This window comes from Oncorhynchus mykiss, chromosome 20 (genome assembly GCF_013265735.2).
Source record: "Oncorhynchus mykiss isolate Arlee chromosome 20, USDA_OmykA_1.1, whole genome shotgun sequence".
Classification (NCBI taxonomy): Eukaryota; Metazoa; Chordata; class Actinopteri; order Salmoniformes; family Salmonidae; genus Oncorhynchus; species Oncorhynchus mykiss.
Window position 1 is genome coordinate 42,353,952 of NC_048584.1, and position 16,983 is coordinate 42,370,934.

At 44.0% G+C, this 16,983-nt stretch overlaps 2 protein-coding genes across 2 annotated transcripts in view; both read right to left on the minus strand.

Annotated features, from left to right (window-relative positions):
- The window catches only part of LOC110499558 (choline O-acetyltransferase-like), a 25,963-nt gene extending 14,420 nt beyond the window's left edge, over positions 1 to 11,543 (minus strand). Inside the window, exons 1-4 of the mRNA XM_036956362.1 lie at positions 11,282 to 11,543; positions 10,820 to 10,939; positions 8,795 to 8,986; positions 903 to 1,021 (exon numbers count right to left, since the gene is read on the minus strand). Of these exons, the coding sequence (XP_036812257.1) occupies positions 903 to 1,021; positions 8,795 to 8,986; positions 10,820 to 10,867 (359 nt within the window). The 5' untranslated portion in view covers positions 10,868 to 10,939; positions 11,282 to 11,543. The remainder of the gene's footprint in view (positions 1 to 902; positions 1,022 to 8,794; positions 8,987 to 10,819; positions 10,940 to 11,281) is intronic.
- Positions 11,544 to 12,891: 1,348 nt separating this feature from the next.
- Positions 12,892 to 16,022, minus strand: LOC110499491 (probable vesicular acetylcholine transporter-B). Its single transcript, XM_021576624.2, has one exon. The coding sequence runs from the start codon at positions 15,309 to 15,311 to the stop codon at positions 13,719 to 13,721; it is 1,593 nt and encodes a 530-aa protein (XP_021432299.2). The 5' UTR covers positions 15,312 to 16,022; the 3' UTR covers positions 12,892 to 13,718.
- Between the last annotated feature and the right edge of the window lie 961 nt (positions 16,023 to 16,983).

Below are 16,983 nucleotides of genomic sequence, written 5' to 3' on the forward strand. Positions count from 1 at the left end.
GGTTCAGAGTCAATGTGGAGGCTATATACAGGGGGTCCCTGTACAGAGTCAATGTGGAGGCTATATACAGGTGGTACCGGTACAGAGTCAATGTGGAGGCTATATACAGGGGGTCCCTGTACAGAGTCAATGTGGAGGCTATATACAGGAGGTACCGGTACAGAGTCACCATCTCTCATGAGTACACAGTTCAAATCATCAATCTTCTCCTACGAGAACGTAGTCTCTGGTCATTGAATATCTGTTTGCTTTTGGGTGCAGAGATTACTATGTACATTACTCCCTCTTGTCAAGTGTAATTCAATGTGTGATCATTCAACCAGCACTAATCCGATTGAGAAAATGACTGCATCATCAGCCCCTCATTGAAGGAAGCACCCTCATTACCGTGCAGTTGCTATTTCACATTCAGGAAGGACTTTGTTATGATTATGACATTTCTTTTATAAAAGTATTTTATGAAGTGTGTTTTATGAAGTGTATTATGTGAAATGTATTTAATGAAGTATGTGAAATGTATTTTATGAAGTATATGAAATGTATTTTATGAAGTATATGAAATGTATTTTATGAAGTATATGAAATGTGTTTTATGAAGTGTATTATGTGAAATGTATTTTATGAAGTATATGAAATTTATTTCATGAAGTATATGAAATTTATTTTATGAAGTATATGAAATGTATTTTATGAAGTATATGAAATGTATTTTATGAAGTATATGAAATGTATTTTATGAAGTATATGAAATGTATTTTATGAAGTATATGAAATGTATTTTATGAAGTATATGAAATGTATTTTATGAAGTATATGAAATGTATTTCATGAAGTACATGAAATGTATTTTATGTTGTGTATATTATGAAGTGTATTTTGGACACCAAGTGTACTGTACATACTTGAGTGAGTCTTTGTGATCTCTAAAGTCTTGTTTTGGGAAGACCATGGCAGGATTGGAGTTGACTGGTAGGGCCAATCTCTGATTCAAATACATATCGTCAAGCCAGTAGTCATATACCTGAGAGAGAGAGACAGAGAGAGAGAGAGAGAGAGAGAGAGAGAGAGAGAGAGGGAGAGAGAGAGAGAGAGAGAGAGAGAGAAAATACCGTGTTCACACTGATTATCATAATGTGGAGCAGGAGCGGGAGTTTGATAGATATCAGTTCACTGCTTTAATTCAGGACTGACTGATCATCTGAGTGGCTGGTGATGGATGGGTCTTGCAGACGCCAAGTGGCAAGTCTGATTGATCTATGGCCACAGTTTTAGATATTTCCCCACCTTTTTGTTAGCTTCAGTTCTTTCCTCCTTCCAATGCCAGCTGTTATTGATGGCCCAAGTCTATTGGGCCATTTATGGTGTTGATTGTGTTTTTGATCACAGTGTGGAAACTCTGTATGGACAGATCTCCAATGGGTTTTAAAAGTACAGTCTGTATGGGCAGGTCTCCAATGGGTTTTAAAAGGACAGTCTGTATGGGCAGGTCTCCAATGGGTTTTAAAAGGACAGTCTGTATGGGCAGGTCTCCAATGTGTTATAAAAGGACAGTCTGTATGGACAGGTCTCCAATGGGTTTTAAAAGGACAGTCTGTATGGACAGGTCTCCAATGGGTTTTAAAAGGACAGTCTGTATGGGCAGGTCTCCAATGGGTTATAAAAGGACAGTCTGTATGGGCAGGTCTCCAATGGGTTATAAAAGGACAGTCTGTATGGACAGGTCTCCAATGGGTTTTAAAAGGACAGTCTGTATGGACAGGTCTCCAATGGGTTTTAAAAGGACAGTCTGTATGGACAGGTCTCCAATGGGTTTTAAAAGGACAGTCTGTATGGGCAGGTCTCCAATGGGTTTTAAAAGGACAGTCTGTATGGGCAGGTCTCCAATGGGTTTTAAAAGGACAGGTCTCCAATGGGTTTTAAAAGGAGAGTCTGTATGGACAGGTCTCCAATGGGTTTTAAAAGGACAGTCTGTATGGACAGGTCTCCGATGGGCTATGGACAGGACTCCAATGGGTTTTAAAAGGACAGTCTGTATGGACAGGACTCCAATGGGTTTTAAAAGTCTGTATGGACAGGTCTCCGATGGGCTATAAAAGGAGATCGTTTAGCTTTCTGTTACTGACACACTGTTCTGTTATCCTGATGTACTGTACAACTTTTTTATTTTAACCCCTTTTTCTACCCAATTTCGTGGTATCCAATTGTTTAGTAGCTACTATCCTGTCTCATCGCTACAACTGACGTACGGGCTCGGGAGAGACGAAGGTTGAAAGTTATGCGTCCTCCGATACACAATCCAACCAAGCCGCACTGCTTCTTAACACAGCGCGCATCCAACCCAGAAGCCAGCCAAACCAATGTGTCGGAGGAAACACCGTGCAACCTTGGTTAGCGTGCACTGCGCCCGGCCTGCTGGTGCGCGATGAGTCAAGGATACGCCTACCGGCCAAGCCCTCCCTAACCCAGACGACGCTGGGCCAATTGTGCGTCGCCCCACAGACCTCCCGGTCGCGGCTGGTTGCGACACAGCCTGGGCGCGAACCCAGAGTCTCTGGTGGCACAGCTGGCGCTGCAGTACAGTGCCCTTAACCACTGCGCCACCCACTGTGTCACAACTTTAATGTTCACTTCTACTTGTGGTCTACAATGTATCACCCTTAAGTTACGTTGATGTCACATATGCCCCTTCAATGCGCTCTACTGCTCATCATGCGTCTCCTTGACCTGCCGCCACTCCCCCAGTACTCTCTCCCTCTCCCCCTCTCTCTCTCTGTGTGATTGTGTGGTTGGAGACAGGTGTGCTGGAGTCAGAGTAGATCCCCACCAGTTGCAACCTGTTCCATAATCAAGACCTCTACAAATACTCAGTCCTGCCACTTCCACACTGCCAGATCGTAATCTCTGCTCAGTCAGTCTACGTTTCTAGCTGTTAGTTACTATTCAGATCCTGTTGTTCCTGTTTCCCTCTCCGCTACAGTTCTGCCCACTCTGACTCTGGTCCCGGTCTCCAGTTCCACGTCTCGTCATCCTGCTACTCTGTCCTGGATTCCCCACTCTACTACTCCCTTGGATTCCCCTCCGGACCTGCTTACCCTGTCCCAACCCCTCTCGCTCCAGCCTCAGCCTCCGCACCTGGTTTCCAGTAACCCACCCAAGCTTCCCCTGACCTGCACATCTCTCCCCTGTTTTTCAATACCTACCTTGGTTACTTCATCCCAGTCTCCTTGTCTGAGTCTGCTCTTGGGTTTCCCTGTTCCACTCCACGTAACAGTACAATCTGGCCAAAGAGATGAACCCAGCAGACTCTGCTACTCTCCTCCAATTCCTCGCCGGCCAAGGTTCCCTGCTTGAGCAACATGACCAAGCCCCGAAGACCCTTCTGGAGCACATCAAGGAGTTTTCAAAGAGCCTGTCTGACCTACAGGGCCGACCCTTCGCCCAGAGCTCATAACCAGTTCCAAGTCCTTCTCCTCTGCTCCGACAGCCTTTTGTTCTGACTCCCGAGCGTTACGTTGGCAACCTCAGAGCTTGCAGAGACTTTTTGGTATTACGTTCACTAGTATTTTAGCAACAGCCCTACTCTTATGCTAGCGAACGGGCCAAGACTTCCTTTCTGATTGGCTGCCTCTGTGGAGCAGAGCTTTCCTTGGACACGGTGGTGTGGGAGAGACAGTTCCCCATCTGCTTCTCCTACTCCAGATTCATAGAGGAGGTGAAAAAAGTATTTGACCAATCGGTCTGCGGTAAGGATGCTGCTAAAAGACTCCTGTCCCTCCGCCAAGGCCCCCATAGTGTTGCTGAGATGGCGAGTGAGTTCCGCACCCTCGCCACTGAAAGCACCTGGAATGAGGAGGCCCTTCAGGGAGCATTCCGGAACGCACTCACTGAGACCCTCATGGACGAGTTGTTGTCCATGGATGAGCCTGACGGACTTGATGAACTCGCTATCCGCATCGACAACTGTCTACGTGAGCGTCAGAGGGAGAGGGTAGGTAGGGTTGCATATCCCATAACATCTGCTTCAGTGCCTTGTCCTCCTCCTCCGACTGCATCCCATCCTCTGGCTCGTCCAGATCCTGAACCCAACCCTGCGTCCAGCAAGAGGGGGCTCGGCAGTAGTGGGAGATATACTGTTAAGACAAATCACTTGCCCATCTTCCCCCAGACCCCTGTTTGAAGGCAACCTTGTGTGGCAGAGCCAGGCTTTTCCTGTCTGCTCTCATCAATTCGGGAGCCGACGAGAGCTTCCTGGACCAAGGTTTTGTTACCCAGTTGGGCCTGGACCCACTCGATTCACCCCTCGATGCCAACGCTCTCAATGGACAGCTCCTCACCTGTGTCTGGGAGAGAACCGTCCTTGTCATCCTGCGTCTCTCTGAAAATCACCATGAAAAGATCAGTTTCCACATAATCGACTGTCCTTACATCGTCCTTGTCATCCTGCGTCTCTCTGGAAATCACCATGAAAAGATCAGTTTCCACATAATCGACTGTCCTTACTCTCCCATTGTTCTTGGCCATCCATGGTTAAAGCTACTCAAGCTACTCGCCATAAAGGTAACCACTTGGAGTTCATTTTGTCACTATAATTGTTTATATTCTGCCCTTCCCCCTGCCTTGTCTGTGCCCTAGTTCATTCCAGAACCTCAGGACCTGTCATCAGTTCCTCCCGAGTATCATGACCTAGCTCCTGTGTTCAGCAAGCATCGGCCGGTCAACTGCGCCCTTGACCTCCAGCCTGGAGCTCCTCTCCCCAGTAGCCGGTTGTTCAACCTCTCTGGCTGCAGGACTTATCAAGCCATCTTCCTCCCCGGTGGGTGCTGGGTTTTTCTTTGTGAAGAAGAAGGATGGGTCCCTGAGAACAAGTACCCCTTGCCACCCATCAGCTCTGCTTTTTTCCCCCCTCCATGGTGCCACAGTGTTTACCAAACTTGACCTCCGGAATGCCTACCTTGTCCGCATAAGTGAGGGGGACAAATGGAAGACTGCGTTCAACACACCACTTGGTCACTGAGTATTTAGTCATGCGTTTTGGTCTTACTAACGCCCCTGCTGTTTTCCTATAACCTAGTCGTTGATGTGCTGAGGGTTGTGATTGGACGTTTCGTTTTTTGTCTATTTAGATGACATCATGATTTTTTCCAAGGACCCTGAGGCTCACCAGCAACACCTTTGCCAAGTTCTTCAACGGCTGTTCGAGAAAAAGCTTTTTGTTAAACTTCTTGACGCACCCATTCCGTTAGCAGGAATCATTTTTGTCAACATCCGCTGAATTGCAAAGCGCCAAATTCAAATTAAATTACTAAAAATATTTAATTTTTTCATTCAATCAAAAGTGCAATATAGAAAACCACAGCTTAGCTTGTTGTTAATCCACCTGGCGTGTCAGATTTCAAAAAAGCTTTTCAGCGAAAGCATACCAAGCGTTTATGTAAGGACATCTCTCTCAGCACATAAAACATTACAAACAGCTAGCAGCAAAGTAGATTGGTCACGAAAGTCAGAAAAGCAATACAATGAATCATTTACCTTTGATGATCTTCGGATGTTTGCACTCACGAGACTCCCAGTTACACAATAAATGTTCCTTTTGTTCCATAAAGATTATTTTTATTATTATTATTATTATTATTATTTTTATATCCAAAATACATCCATTCGGTGTTCAGAAATCCACAGGCTCGAGCAGTCACAACCAGGCAGACAAATTCCAAATAGTATCCGTAAAGTTCGTAGAAACATGTCAAACGTTTTTATAATCACTCCTCAGGTTGTTTTTACAATAAATTATCGATAATATTTAAACCGGACTGTAGCTTCTTCAATAGGAGAGAGAGAGAAAATGTCTGCTCCACTCTGTTGGCACATGCAAAACGCTGCTGGCACCCAGCCATCCACTGACTCGATGGGATCTTTCTCACTCATTTTTCAGAATAAAACTATGTCTAAAGACTGTTCACACCATGTGGAAGCCATGGGAAAAGGAATCTGGTTGATATCCCTTTAAATGGAGGGAAGGCATGCAATGGAACAGAGAGTTTTCAGGAAAACAGCACAACCTGGTTGGATTTTCCTCAAGTCTTCGCCTGCAATATCAGTTCTGTTATGCTCACAGGGAATATTTTGACAGTTTAGGAAACTTTAGAGTGTTTTCTATCCTAATCTGACAATTAAATGCATATCCTAGATTCTGGGCCTGAGAAATAGGCAGTTTCATTTGGGTACGTTTTTCATCCAAACATCAAAATACTGCCCCCTACACTCAACAAGTTAAGGCTGAAAAATCTGGCAGCACCTCTCACCACCACCTCCACTCCGTTCCACTGGACTCCTGAGACAGAGGCAGCATTCCTGGAACTCAAGCGTCGCTTCACCTCCGCTTCGGTCCTCACTCAGCCAGACCCAGGACTCCAGTTCATCATGGAGGTGGACTCCTCTGACACTGGGGTTGGTGCTGTTCTGTCTCAACGTTCCCCTCTGATCAGAAGATCCACCCATGTGCATTCTTTTCCCGTAAGCTCTCACCTGCAGGGGAATTTTGACATCGAAAACCGGGAACTCCTGTTGATAAGATGTCTCTGGAGGAATGGCGTCACTGGCTGGAGGGCTTTGTAACTCCCTTCATCGTGTGGACTGACCATAACAACCTGTCCTACATCCAGACCGCCAAACGTCTGAAATCCCGGCAAGTCAGGTGGGCCTTGTTCTTAGGTAGATTACATTTCACACTCACTTATCATCTTGATTCGAAGAATACCAATGCCTGATGCCCTCTCTCGCCAGTTCACCACCAACAACACGGCTACCAAGCCAGAAGCCATTGTGCCATCCACCTGCAAGGTTGCCGCCGTCACGTGAGAGATTGAGTCCCGTATCCACCAGGCTCAGCAAAACCAGCTGGCTAATGGTCCTTTTAATGCTCTGTTTGTTCCAGATTGGGTAATGCTCTGTTCTTCAGTGGGGCCATTCTACCCACCTCACCTGTCACCCTTACCTTTTTTGCATCAGTGCTTTTGGTGGCCCACCATGGAGAGAGAGATGTCCTGGAGTTTGTCTCGGCCTGCTACCCTGGGTTGAATATGCTCACAACACCCTCACCAACTCCTCATCAGGTATGTCACCCTTTGAGTGTGCTCTGGGTTACCAACTTCCCTTGTTCCCTGCTCAAGAGGTTGAGATTGCAGTTCCCTCTGTCCAGGACCATCTGCGCCGTTGTCACCGTACCTGGAGATAGGCCCAGGCTGCCCTTCTTGCCTCCGACAGGACCCAGTACCAAGCCAACCGTGGCCGGGCCTCCGCTCCAGTCTAAACCCCAGGTCAAAAGGTATGGCTCTCATCGAAGATTTAACCCTCTGCGGTGAGCCTGAAACTCCCAGCCTCTCTCAGGATCCATCCTACCTTTCATGTATCCCTGACTAAACCTGTCTGCTCCAGTCCCCTGTCTCCTCCTGCACAGCTCCTCCACCCCCTCGGCTCATCTATGACCATCCTGCCTATACCGTCCGGCAGCTTCTGGACGTGCACCATCGGGGTCGTGGATGGCAGTACCTGGTGGACTGAGAGGTTTACAGGCCTAAGGGACGCTGCTGGGTGCCCTGCCATCACATTCTGGACCCCTCCCTCTTACGGGATTTCTATACCTCATACCCAAATAAGCCTGGTTCTAAGGGGTGCCCGTGGGGGGGGGGGGGGGGGGTACTGTCACATCTGCTCCTGCAACGCCCACTACTACTCATTTTGTGTCTCCTTGACCTGCTGCCACTCCCTCAGTACTCTCTCCCTCTCCCCCTCTCTCTCTCTGTGTGATTGTGTGGTTGGAGACAGGTGTGCTGGAGTCAGAGTAGATCCCCACCAGCTGCAACCTGTTCCATAATCAAGACCTCTACAAACACTCAGCCCTGCTACTTCCACACTGCCAGATTGTAATCTCTGCTCAGTCAGTCTACGTTTCTAGCCATTAGTTACTATTCAGATCCTGTTGTCCTGTCGTGCCTGTTTTCCCTTGTCTGACTCTGTTTTCCCTTTCCTGACTCTGTTTTCCCTTTCCTGACTCTGTTTTCCCTTGTCTGACTCTGTTTTCCCTTGTCTGACTCTGTTTTCCTCTCCGCTACAGTTCTGCCCGCTCTGACTCTGGTCCCTGTCTCCAGTCCCACGTTTCGTCATCCTGTTACTCTGTCCTGGTTTCCCCACTCTACTACTCCCTTGGAATCCCCTCCGGACCTGCTTACCCTGTCTCAACCCCTCTCGCTCCAGCCTCCGCACCTGGTTTCCAGTAACCCGCCCAAGCTTCCCTTGACCTGCACTCCATCTCCCCCTTCTGTTTCAATAAATACCTTATTTACTTCATCCCAGTCTCCTCGTCTGAGTCTGCAATTGGTTTCCCCTTTTTCACTCCACGTAACAGTTGAAGTATACACTAGATCGATGGTAGACTGCCTTTGCGTGCTTTACACATCTGGGAGGGTAAAGTGCATCCCACTCCACACTAGATCTGAATATTCCCACCCCACACCAGATCTGGCTTCTGTTTTCAATACAGTACAAACCTAGCATGGAGAGACAATAGATCGCTCATTACTCCCATACTGCTAACAGAATACCCATGGATTTGAATGCTTAGAGTTGCTAGAGGGTCTTGTCTGCCTCCCAAACACCACCTCATTCCCTTTAGTGCACACTAGCTCTGACCACACCCCTATGGACTCTGGTTAAATGTAGTGCACTATCTAGGCAATATGATGCAATATGATGCCATTTGGGATGCCCGTTTGTCTGAGCGAGGGAGGGAGTTTACCCAGTTGTGTGTGTTGATGCTCTTCTCCAGTAGCTTCTCCTGCAGCAGCTCTCCAGTGCCGCCTGGTTCTCCAAACTTCTCCACAATGGATTTAGTCTTCTGGTACTGTTCCTCCTTCACCAGGTGTTTAATACTGGTCAGGTACATGTCCAGGGTCTGCTTCAGGGGTGGGACAGGCACCTTGGGCAGGACCTAGTGTTGTGGAGATCAATCAATCACTCTCTCTCTCTCTCTCTCCTCTCTTCTCTCTCATCTATCAAGCAATTAATCAATCTATCCAATTTATTCATAAAGCCCTTTTTACATCAGTAAGTGTCACAAAATGTGTGTTACTGTACATTAACCAAGCCTATACCCCAAAGGGCAGGCAGTTATTGTAATGATTGGGATAAACATTGGACTCATTGAGGCTGCACCCAAAAGGACAACATGTGTTCATCAGTGTCAGGAAGCGGTTGTTCTGTCTGTAGGCATTTATTCATTAGTCTGAGCATTACAGCTCTTATTTGCTTCCTGAAGTTTATCTTTAAAGCCTGCATTCTTAGAACCTGAGTAAATTATTCATTCAAACCGCTTGAAGCCACGTCGAGAATTAATTTTACAGCGTCCTGTGGGAAACGAAAATGATGCCTTTGATCGAAACAGCTACGGTTATTTTATATTGAATAAAATGCTAATTAAATGTTTACGGAGTTAGTGTGTTGATTAATTATTTGTTCGTTGGGTCCGATATTTTGTAATCCGTCTGTCATTGTGGTCAATGTAACTTGTGAGAGTGGGTTACCTACATCAAATGTGAATCAGGTATGATTGGACGCATAGGTTGGTAATGTTATAACTCGGAATTTGCTCGAAGAAAATGGCCACTCTCGGGGAGATACATTAGAATCGTATCGTTCTGAATTCAATTGAATATAGGCTTACTTAATTGATCCCCAGTCGGCAACTGAAGTTTCACTCCGCGGGCACGTGCTTCGTTCATATTCATCATAACCTAAACCAATGTTGCCAGGTACTTTCTGGTAGCATAGGCTAAACTGCTCGGGCAACGGAAAAGTGAATTGTTGAGAACCTTTTGACTTTCCGGATTACTTCACCACGGGATTTCTCACAATTCGCAGAATGTGTATCTCTGTTGCTACAATTATGCATCTTCTTTGGTGATTTAGTTGGTATCTTCCTACAAAATAGCCTGGATAAATTGGCCTTTACGTGTAATAGGTTTAGAATTTGAAAAATAATTTGAGTGCATTGTAGGCCTATCACGGTTTACAACTCTTTCCTTTTGGTAGGTAGTGTGACATAGTCTAATTTTATTCTGCATCACTTTTTTTGATAGTTTCCGTTTGGGATGATACAAGTGAAGTACTTCCAGCCTGTCAAGTCTCTAGTTTTTGCCCCTAGCGGTCAGCACGAGGACACGGTAGAACTATTCGCGTTTCAAAAACCATCCTCTTTTCAGCACCACGGACAGCGCCTGTATCTGTTACACTAGCAGTGGTTGACAAGGTTGTTGCTCCATACTTTTTTCCAATGATAAAGTCAGTGCGTTAGTTCTGTAATCCACTTATGAAAATCACTTCTCACTAAATGTTTTTTTTTTTTTTTACGAAAAAAAAGAGCAAGCCAAATTTGTAACAATAAATAAATAATTTTGTAGACTATACAATTACTATACAAAACGAATTCCCTAAAATAGCCTTTCAGCAATGTTATGTTGCCAGTCACAAGTAACCATGTTACAAAACAGCAACGGTATGAAAATAATGAAGTAAAGCAAAGCAACGTGATTCTACATGCTGGATTCTAAATCAATAAACGAATATCGATTAAGCTATTGCTTTTGCAACCCACCTGAATAACATATTTGTCTCTGACCTTATAAGCAGATAAAGCCTACATTGTAATATACCGGCAGAGATAAAGGATATTAAGGAATAACTTGATGGTAAAATACCAAGGACTATCTTTCATTACACTCAGTATGAAACCAAATGGAATGTAACAAAAAAAAACGTTTCTTACATAGCTTTCCCTGCGGCCTTTCGGCGGATCTCTCTCCGCGATAGGCATGCTGTTGACCGGTCTGGATCAGTCAGGTGAAAGTAATTTGAAAACCCTCAAGAGTTGGTTGAAGTTCAACCTCTTGAACGAACCCAGTACATCCAAATCATTCAAAGGGAAGAAAAAAAGGGGGATCAGGGTGAAATTGATTAGACTAGATCTTAGAACTGTAACTGTGAAGTTGTAATTATCAGTGAGATTTAAAAACGAAAATCCTTAGTGCCAATATGAATCTCTGTTAAATATAATACATTATTGTATAAACACAGGCTACATAACCACCAAACACAATCTTTCCACAAGTATTAATCGACGAGCTGTCTCCTTCCAAGTCATCCAAATAAAGCACTTCATGCATCAGTTAACTTGCTGAACTAGCCATATTTGTGAATAATGAGGATAAGGAAAACGATTTCCGCTTACCTGAGCAATCCTTTTCTCCTGAAGAGGTCAAAAATGTTTGCAACTAGATGACAGTGTTCCGGATCGGTGTTCATAGAACTCCTTTGACGCGAAGGAATGTTCTTTCACCTCTCTGTCTCAGTCTCCAAGATATCCACGCCTACTTCAGACCCATTGCAAGGCTTTGACTTTTAGAGAACACTTGCTTAGTAAAGATGCTCTAGGTGGGGTTTGTCTCTACCCACTGGGCACAGACGTCAATTCGACGTCTATTCCACGTTGGTTCAACGTGATTTCATTGAAATGACGTGGAAACAACGTTTATTCAACCAGTTTGGGGTACTTACCCCCGCAGGCAGCAAACTCCTCCCATCGAAATCTATTTGTGGAACATATTATTTGACAGCTTGCCTTGCATCCCCCCTGACCACCTCTGACAAAGTAGGAAAATGATCTTGAAATAGTAGTTCTTACTAGCAGGGTAGCCGGTAGAACTTTATCGAGTGTGTCGGATCTAGGAAATAAGGTGGCTTTCCGAGTTTGAGAGCTGAAAATCAAAGAATAACTTGACTACCTATACTTGGTTGTTGAGTGAACAATATTGTTAGAACCGTTCTCCATGTAGGCGTCAGCTGCGAAGCGTTTTCACAGAGCAACAATGTCAACTTTCAGAACAATGGACAGTGCTGAGAGCCAGCTTGTTGCACTATGTCTTTACGCACAACCAAGTATACATTTACATTACGATATATGAGCTACATCATTCCTAAATAATAAGAATGCGATTCGCATACTCTCGCTGCTCGCTCTTTCTCCCCTCTCACTCACTCACACACCCACAACACACGCACTCTCGCTCTCTGGCTCTCGTGCGTAATTGCACTGAACAAAATTATGTAATCAATACAAATCCACAGTGAAACGATTAGTTGGTTGAAGTATCATATTCAACACCCGTACTTCAAAACTATTCGTTGATTATCTTTACAGTATGGGTTGAATAACAATCCACCCCTGTAACTGTCATTTTCACACACATCTCTGACTGCAAAGCGTTTACTCGAAAGTCCAAATTACTCACAGATATTGTGCCATATTGTGCCAATAATGTTTGTAGCAAAGAGGACTAAATTGTTAACTAACTAAATTGTTAATTAAATTACCTCAGGATCCGTCGGGATAAAAATATTGTGTATTATCTTCAACGTCCCAAATGGGGCAAAAACTGTTTGAATCAACGTTTCCATGTAATTTCAACAAGAACATTCAACGTGATGACGTTGATTCATCTTGGAAAACTGACTGGATTTGAAAAAGCTCTTGAATGTAAAGGAATTTCGTCTCTTTTTTTTTTTACTCAACTTTTTAACCTTCAATCCAACGACACGGTGAACTTTGCTTTTGATTTCACGTCGAATTCACATTATTTGACAACTCAACCAAATGTAAATCAAAAGTAGACGTTGAACTGACGTCTGTGCCCTGTGGATCTCTTCTATTCAACATGGGGATTGCAAGTTTACATAAGGATTCATATCAACTTGTTTATTTTGTAATATTATGACCTTCGTTTGATTAAAATATGGTTTAATCATCTCACTATAAATAATTATGACACACACAAAACACGTTTATATTTAAATACAATTTATTATAACTATAGTCGATAAATTAACATATGTTAATATGTCTACTCAGGATATAGGAGGTTGTTATTGAGCTATTACGGATACTTATGCTTTGACGATACACGCATACATCACGCATACGCTCAACTATGCATAGGCACACATACAATTTAATAATTTACTATGTAAATATTCACATATGTACAAAACGCATTCCAATATAATACACTACATTTACAGGAAAACATAACTTCAATGAAAAAATACAGATGTCACAATTACGTTTCGAAATTAGATATGGAAAAGAAAAACCCCAATGAACAAAAATGTCAAAGAAAATGATTGTCAACATGTCAACGAAATTATAAATGCAATCATAGGTTTGACAAACCTAAAAACGAGTTATTTTTTTTTTGTGATGCGTTGATAGTTGGTCGTGTATTTATCATATCAATATAACATTTTACATACATTTATCTATTTACCTTTTTACAATACTCTGCAGTAGTTATGCGCACACAGTGAATTGTATTAGACCTTTCAGATTAGACGGCCAGAAGAAACATATGACATGCATAGAACACGTGTTCAAAGACCATGACATTACAGTCTAAATAAAATCCCCTTTGGAAACCATCATGATTAGGTGATTTGGTATGTGTATATTGTACACCAGTAGCCCTACATTACAGAGTGAAGTGACTGTCTACCCCACTCTTTTGGCAGGTACTTAAATCCGAACGGAATGTGTACAAATTCTAGAACTCTCGGTAATGGATTCGGGGACGTTCTAAGTATTGCTACAGTATTCTAGATGTAGTCTGAATATTCTAACTGTACTCTGGACCAGAGAATTCATCTACAGAGGCGAGTGTTTGTGCTCTAAACGGGTCGAACCCTCCATTCTCATCCACCACCACAGGCAAGCAGTCCCCTGCTGAACTATAGCCCTTCTTCTTGCCTCTCCGCTCCTCCATTTTCATGGTATCACACGGACCCTCGGGTTCATCATCGTCCACCAACAGGTTATCTCTCTCGGAGTAGGACGGTTTCATTTGGCACACGTTGCGGAGGAACAGAAGGGCCGGAGCGTACAGGACGTTGACGAGGCCCATGCCCAGGTTGAGTTGGACAAACCCATAGTTGTGCACTATATTTCCCGCCACGATAGGACCCATGGCATAGGCGACAGAATAGGAGATGTCAGCTAAAGCGTAGACGCTGCCGTACACGGACACGTGACGCACGTCGACCAGAAAGGCAAGAGTTGGCAACAGGGCGGTGTCCACGAGAGCGATGCCGAAACATATGCCGCACAACGGGGCGATTAACTGGCCGAATGTTTTGCATGCTGGGATGGTGCACGAGCTGGCCCCGATAATGACCATACCTAAGGCTCCATAGAACCACTGCAGGTTGGGGTACTTAGCAGCCAGTTTGACGGTCATGTAGACACCCAGAACATGTGGGAAGAAAGCAGGCAGCCAACATAATCCCATTTCCCACTTAGTTGAATGCATGGTGCTCTCCATCCAGTTGGCTATGGTGGGCTCCAGAAAGGCCAGCGGGATATTACACACTGTCAGGGCACCTGCCACGACAGCTATGTAGGGGTCAACCATTAGTTTGTAGATGGGGGTGCCCACCGGCATATTGTCTCTAGTCCTGTTCGAGAACGGCTTGATCACTGTCAAGAGCAGAATCCCGTCTATAAGGCAAACCACGGCGAGAACGATAAACGGTACTCTTTTACCTGCAAACTCGTACAGGATACCCCCAAAGGGTGGCGCTACCAGGCTCCCAAAAGAGATGAACGCCAGGGCGATACCGAGGGCTTTAGTTCTCTCCGATTCTTCGGTGTATTTATCTGCTATCATGGCAATTCCTGAGGTGTCCGCGAAAGCTGAGCCCAGACCTTGTAAACTACGGGCGAAAAACAGCGTCGCGTAGTTCTCAGCAAAAGCAAATATACACGTAGAGAAGAACATCACGGTTAGTCCGATTAGGAGGGGGATATCGTATCCAACACGATCTATGAAAGTTCCTGACAACGGGTTCACTAAAAGCTGCAGGATAGCCTTCGATGCAAACAGTACTCCTATTTGAACATCTAAATTGTCCCTGTTGTTTTTAGCTTGGGCTGAGCTCATTGTGGTGTTGATTGAATAATTCTGATGTATAACTAGGTGGACGTGCTCTGCTTGCTCAAGCTCTAAATCAGCAAGGTAGTCGGGAATAATCGGGACTATAACCATATAGAGCATATTGTCTAGAAGGAGAGCCACGCAGACAATGACTAAAATAATCCGTCTTTGGTGGTCGGGGGCTTTCATTTTGTTGCCAAACTGTTTGGTTTTTTCTCCCATCTCGGACAGTTTTACAGCGGCTGATTTGGCCAGCCCGGAGGACCCCCCGGTATCCATGATGATCTGCTATTGTTGTTGTCAATACAAAACGGCAGTGTTGTTTTCTTCTCCTCTCTCGTCTCTGCTCTCTTATACAGAAATCTCAGCACTACAGATAATACTATCCTTGAACATTTACGTAGCTGTTTCTTGGTTCACTTACGCGGTGCGAAAGACAAAGGGGTAGCAGGCTTGGAACTTTCCTCCGTGTGATTTTCTGACAGCGCGCGATGCTGCGGGCTTCATCGGTGGTTGGTCTTGTTTCACCCCCCTTGCGCTCACATTAGGCGCTGTTTCATGGTCCGGAGTAGTGAAGTGGTGAAATATTTTGTGCTCTTCTCTACACGGTGTAAAGACTTCAACCTCTAATACTCCATGTCAAGTTTCTATGGAAACGTTTTTAGAAGTTGTTTATGAAACTTGGGACCCTATATGTCCGATTCCAATGCTCATATCTCCTACGGTATCACCTGTAGCACGTTTGTGTTCCGTTCTGAGATCAGGAATGGCTTCGTTGCCATTGGTACTTACGCATTGACTCGCAGGTCTGTCGATATTTTTTGGGGGGTTTATTTTTTTTCCCCTCTCTCTCAATTTCACCAAGGGCTGTGACGCATCACCAACTTGGCCCCAAGTGGATCCTTTGCCAGTTGCGTCCTTCATGCTAATTCAGAAAATTGCATTAGTGAGCGTCATCACGACTCCTCCATTGCACGAGCGCAGGAAAGCCCTCCCAGCAGTGCACACTGCTTAACCCTTGACTTTCCCGAAGTACTTAAACGTATATTCCGTAACATTCCATATGTTTAGGCCTACATTATAAGCCTAATATCAATGATTGAACGTGTCACTGTGTCTTTACAATTCTTTAATCACCATAGATTCATATACTGGCAATATAGAGGATATCTGGAAAATAACTAAAATATGTCTAATTAGGCCTATGGGTATCGTTATTTCAAATCGAGAAGACTAACTAACCTTAGTTTGTGGATTTGGCTTTGTTGAAAAATTATTAATTGATCCAGTCACAGCAATCGTTCCAATATAACCTAAAACATCCAAAATAAATATTGATACCTGCAGCCATTTTTTTTAATGTAAAATATTTACTACCTGACGTGTATACTTTATGTCCCATACAGGCAATCATAGCCTATTGTCCGCTTATATTATCATAATACAATCATATATAATATTGCCATATATTAAACATGAATGTAACAACATAATACTGAACCTGTAAATAGCTGTGCAGCAACGCTCCCCATCCAACCTGACAGAGCTTGAGAGGATCTGCAGAGAAGAACGGGACAAATAAAGGCTTGAATACTTATGTAAATAAGTTATTTCTGTTTGTTTTTTTTGTTTTTTATAAATGTGCAAAAATATATTTAAAAAATATACATGTTTTCACTTTGTCATTATGGGTTATTGTGTGTAGATTGATGAGGAAAAAAATATATATTTATAATCAATTTTAGAATAAGGCTGTAATGTAACAAAATGTGGAAAAGGGGAAAGGGGTCTGAATACTTTCCGAATACACTGTAAATAATACGCAGCTTCACCGGTTCTTTCTTGTGTTTGGATAGTTTGTTGCGTAGTTGCAGATGTACGCCTACTAGTTACACAACCTGGTCTCAGGGCATTTCGTATTATTCGGTATGTAAATCTGAGACACTCCATT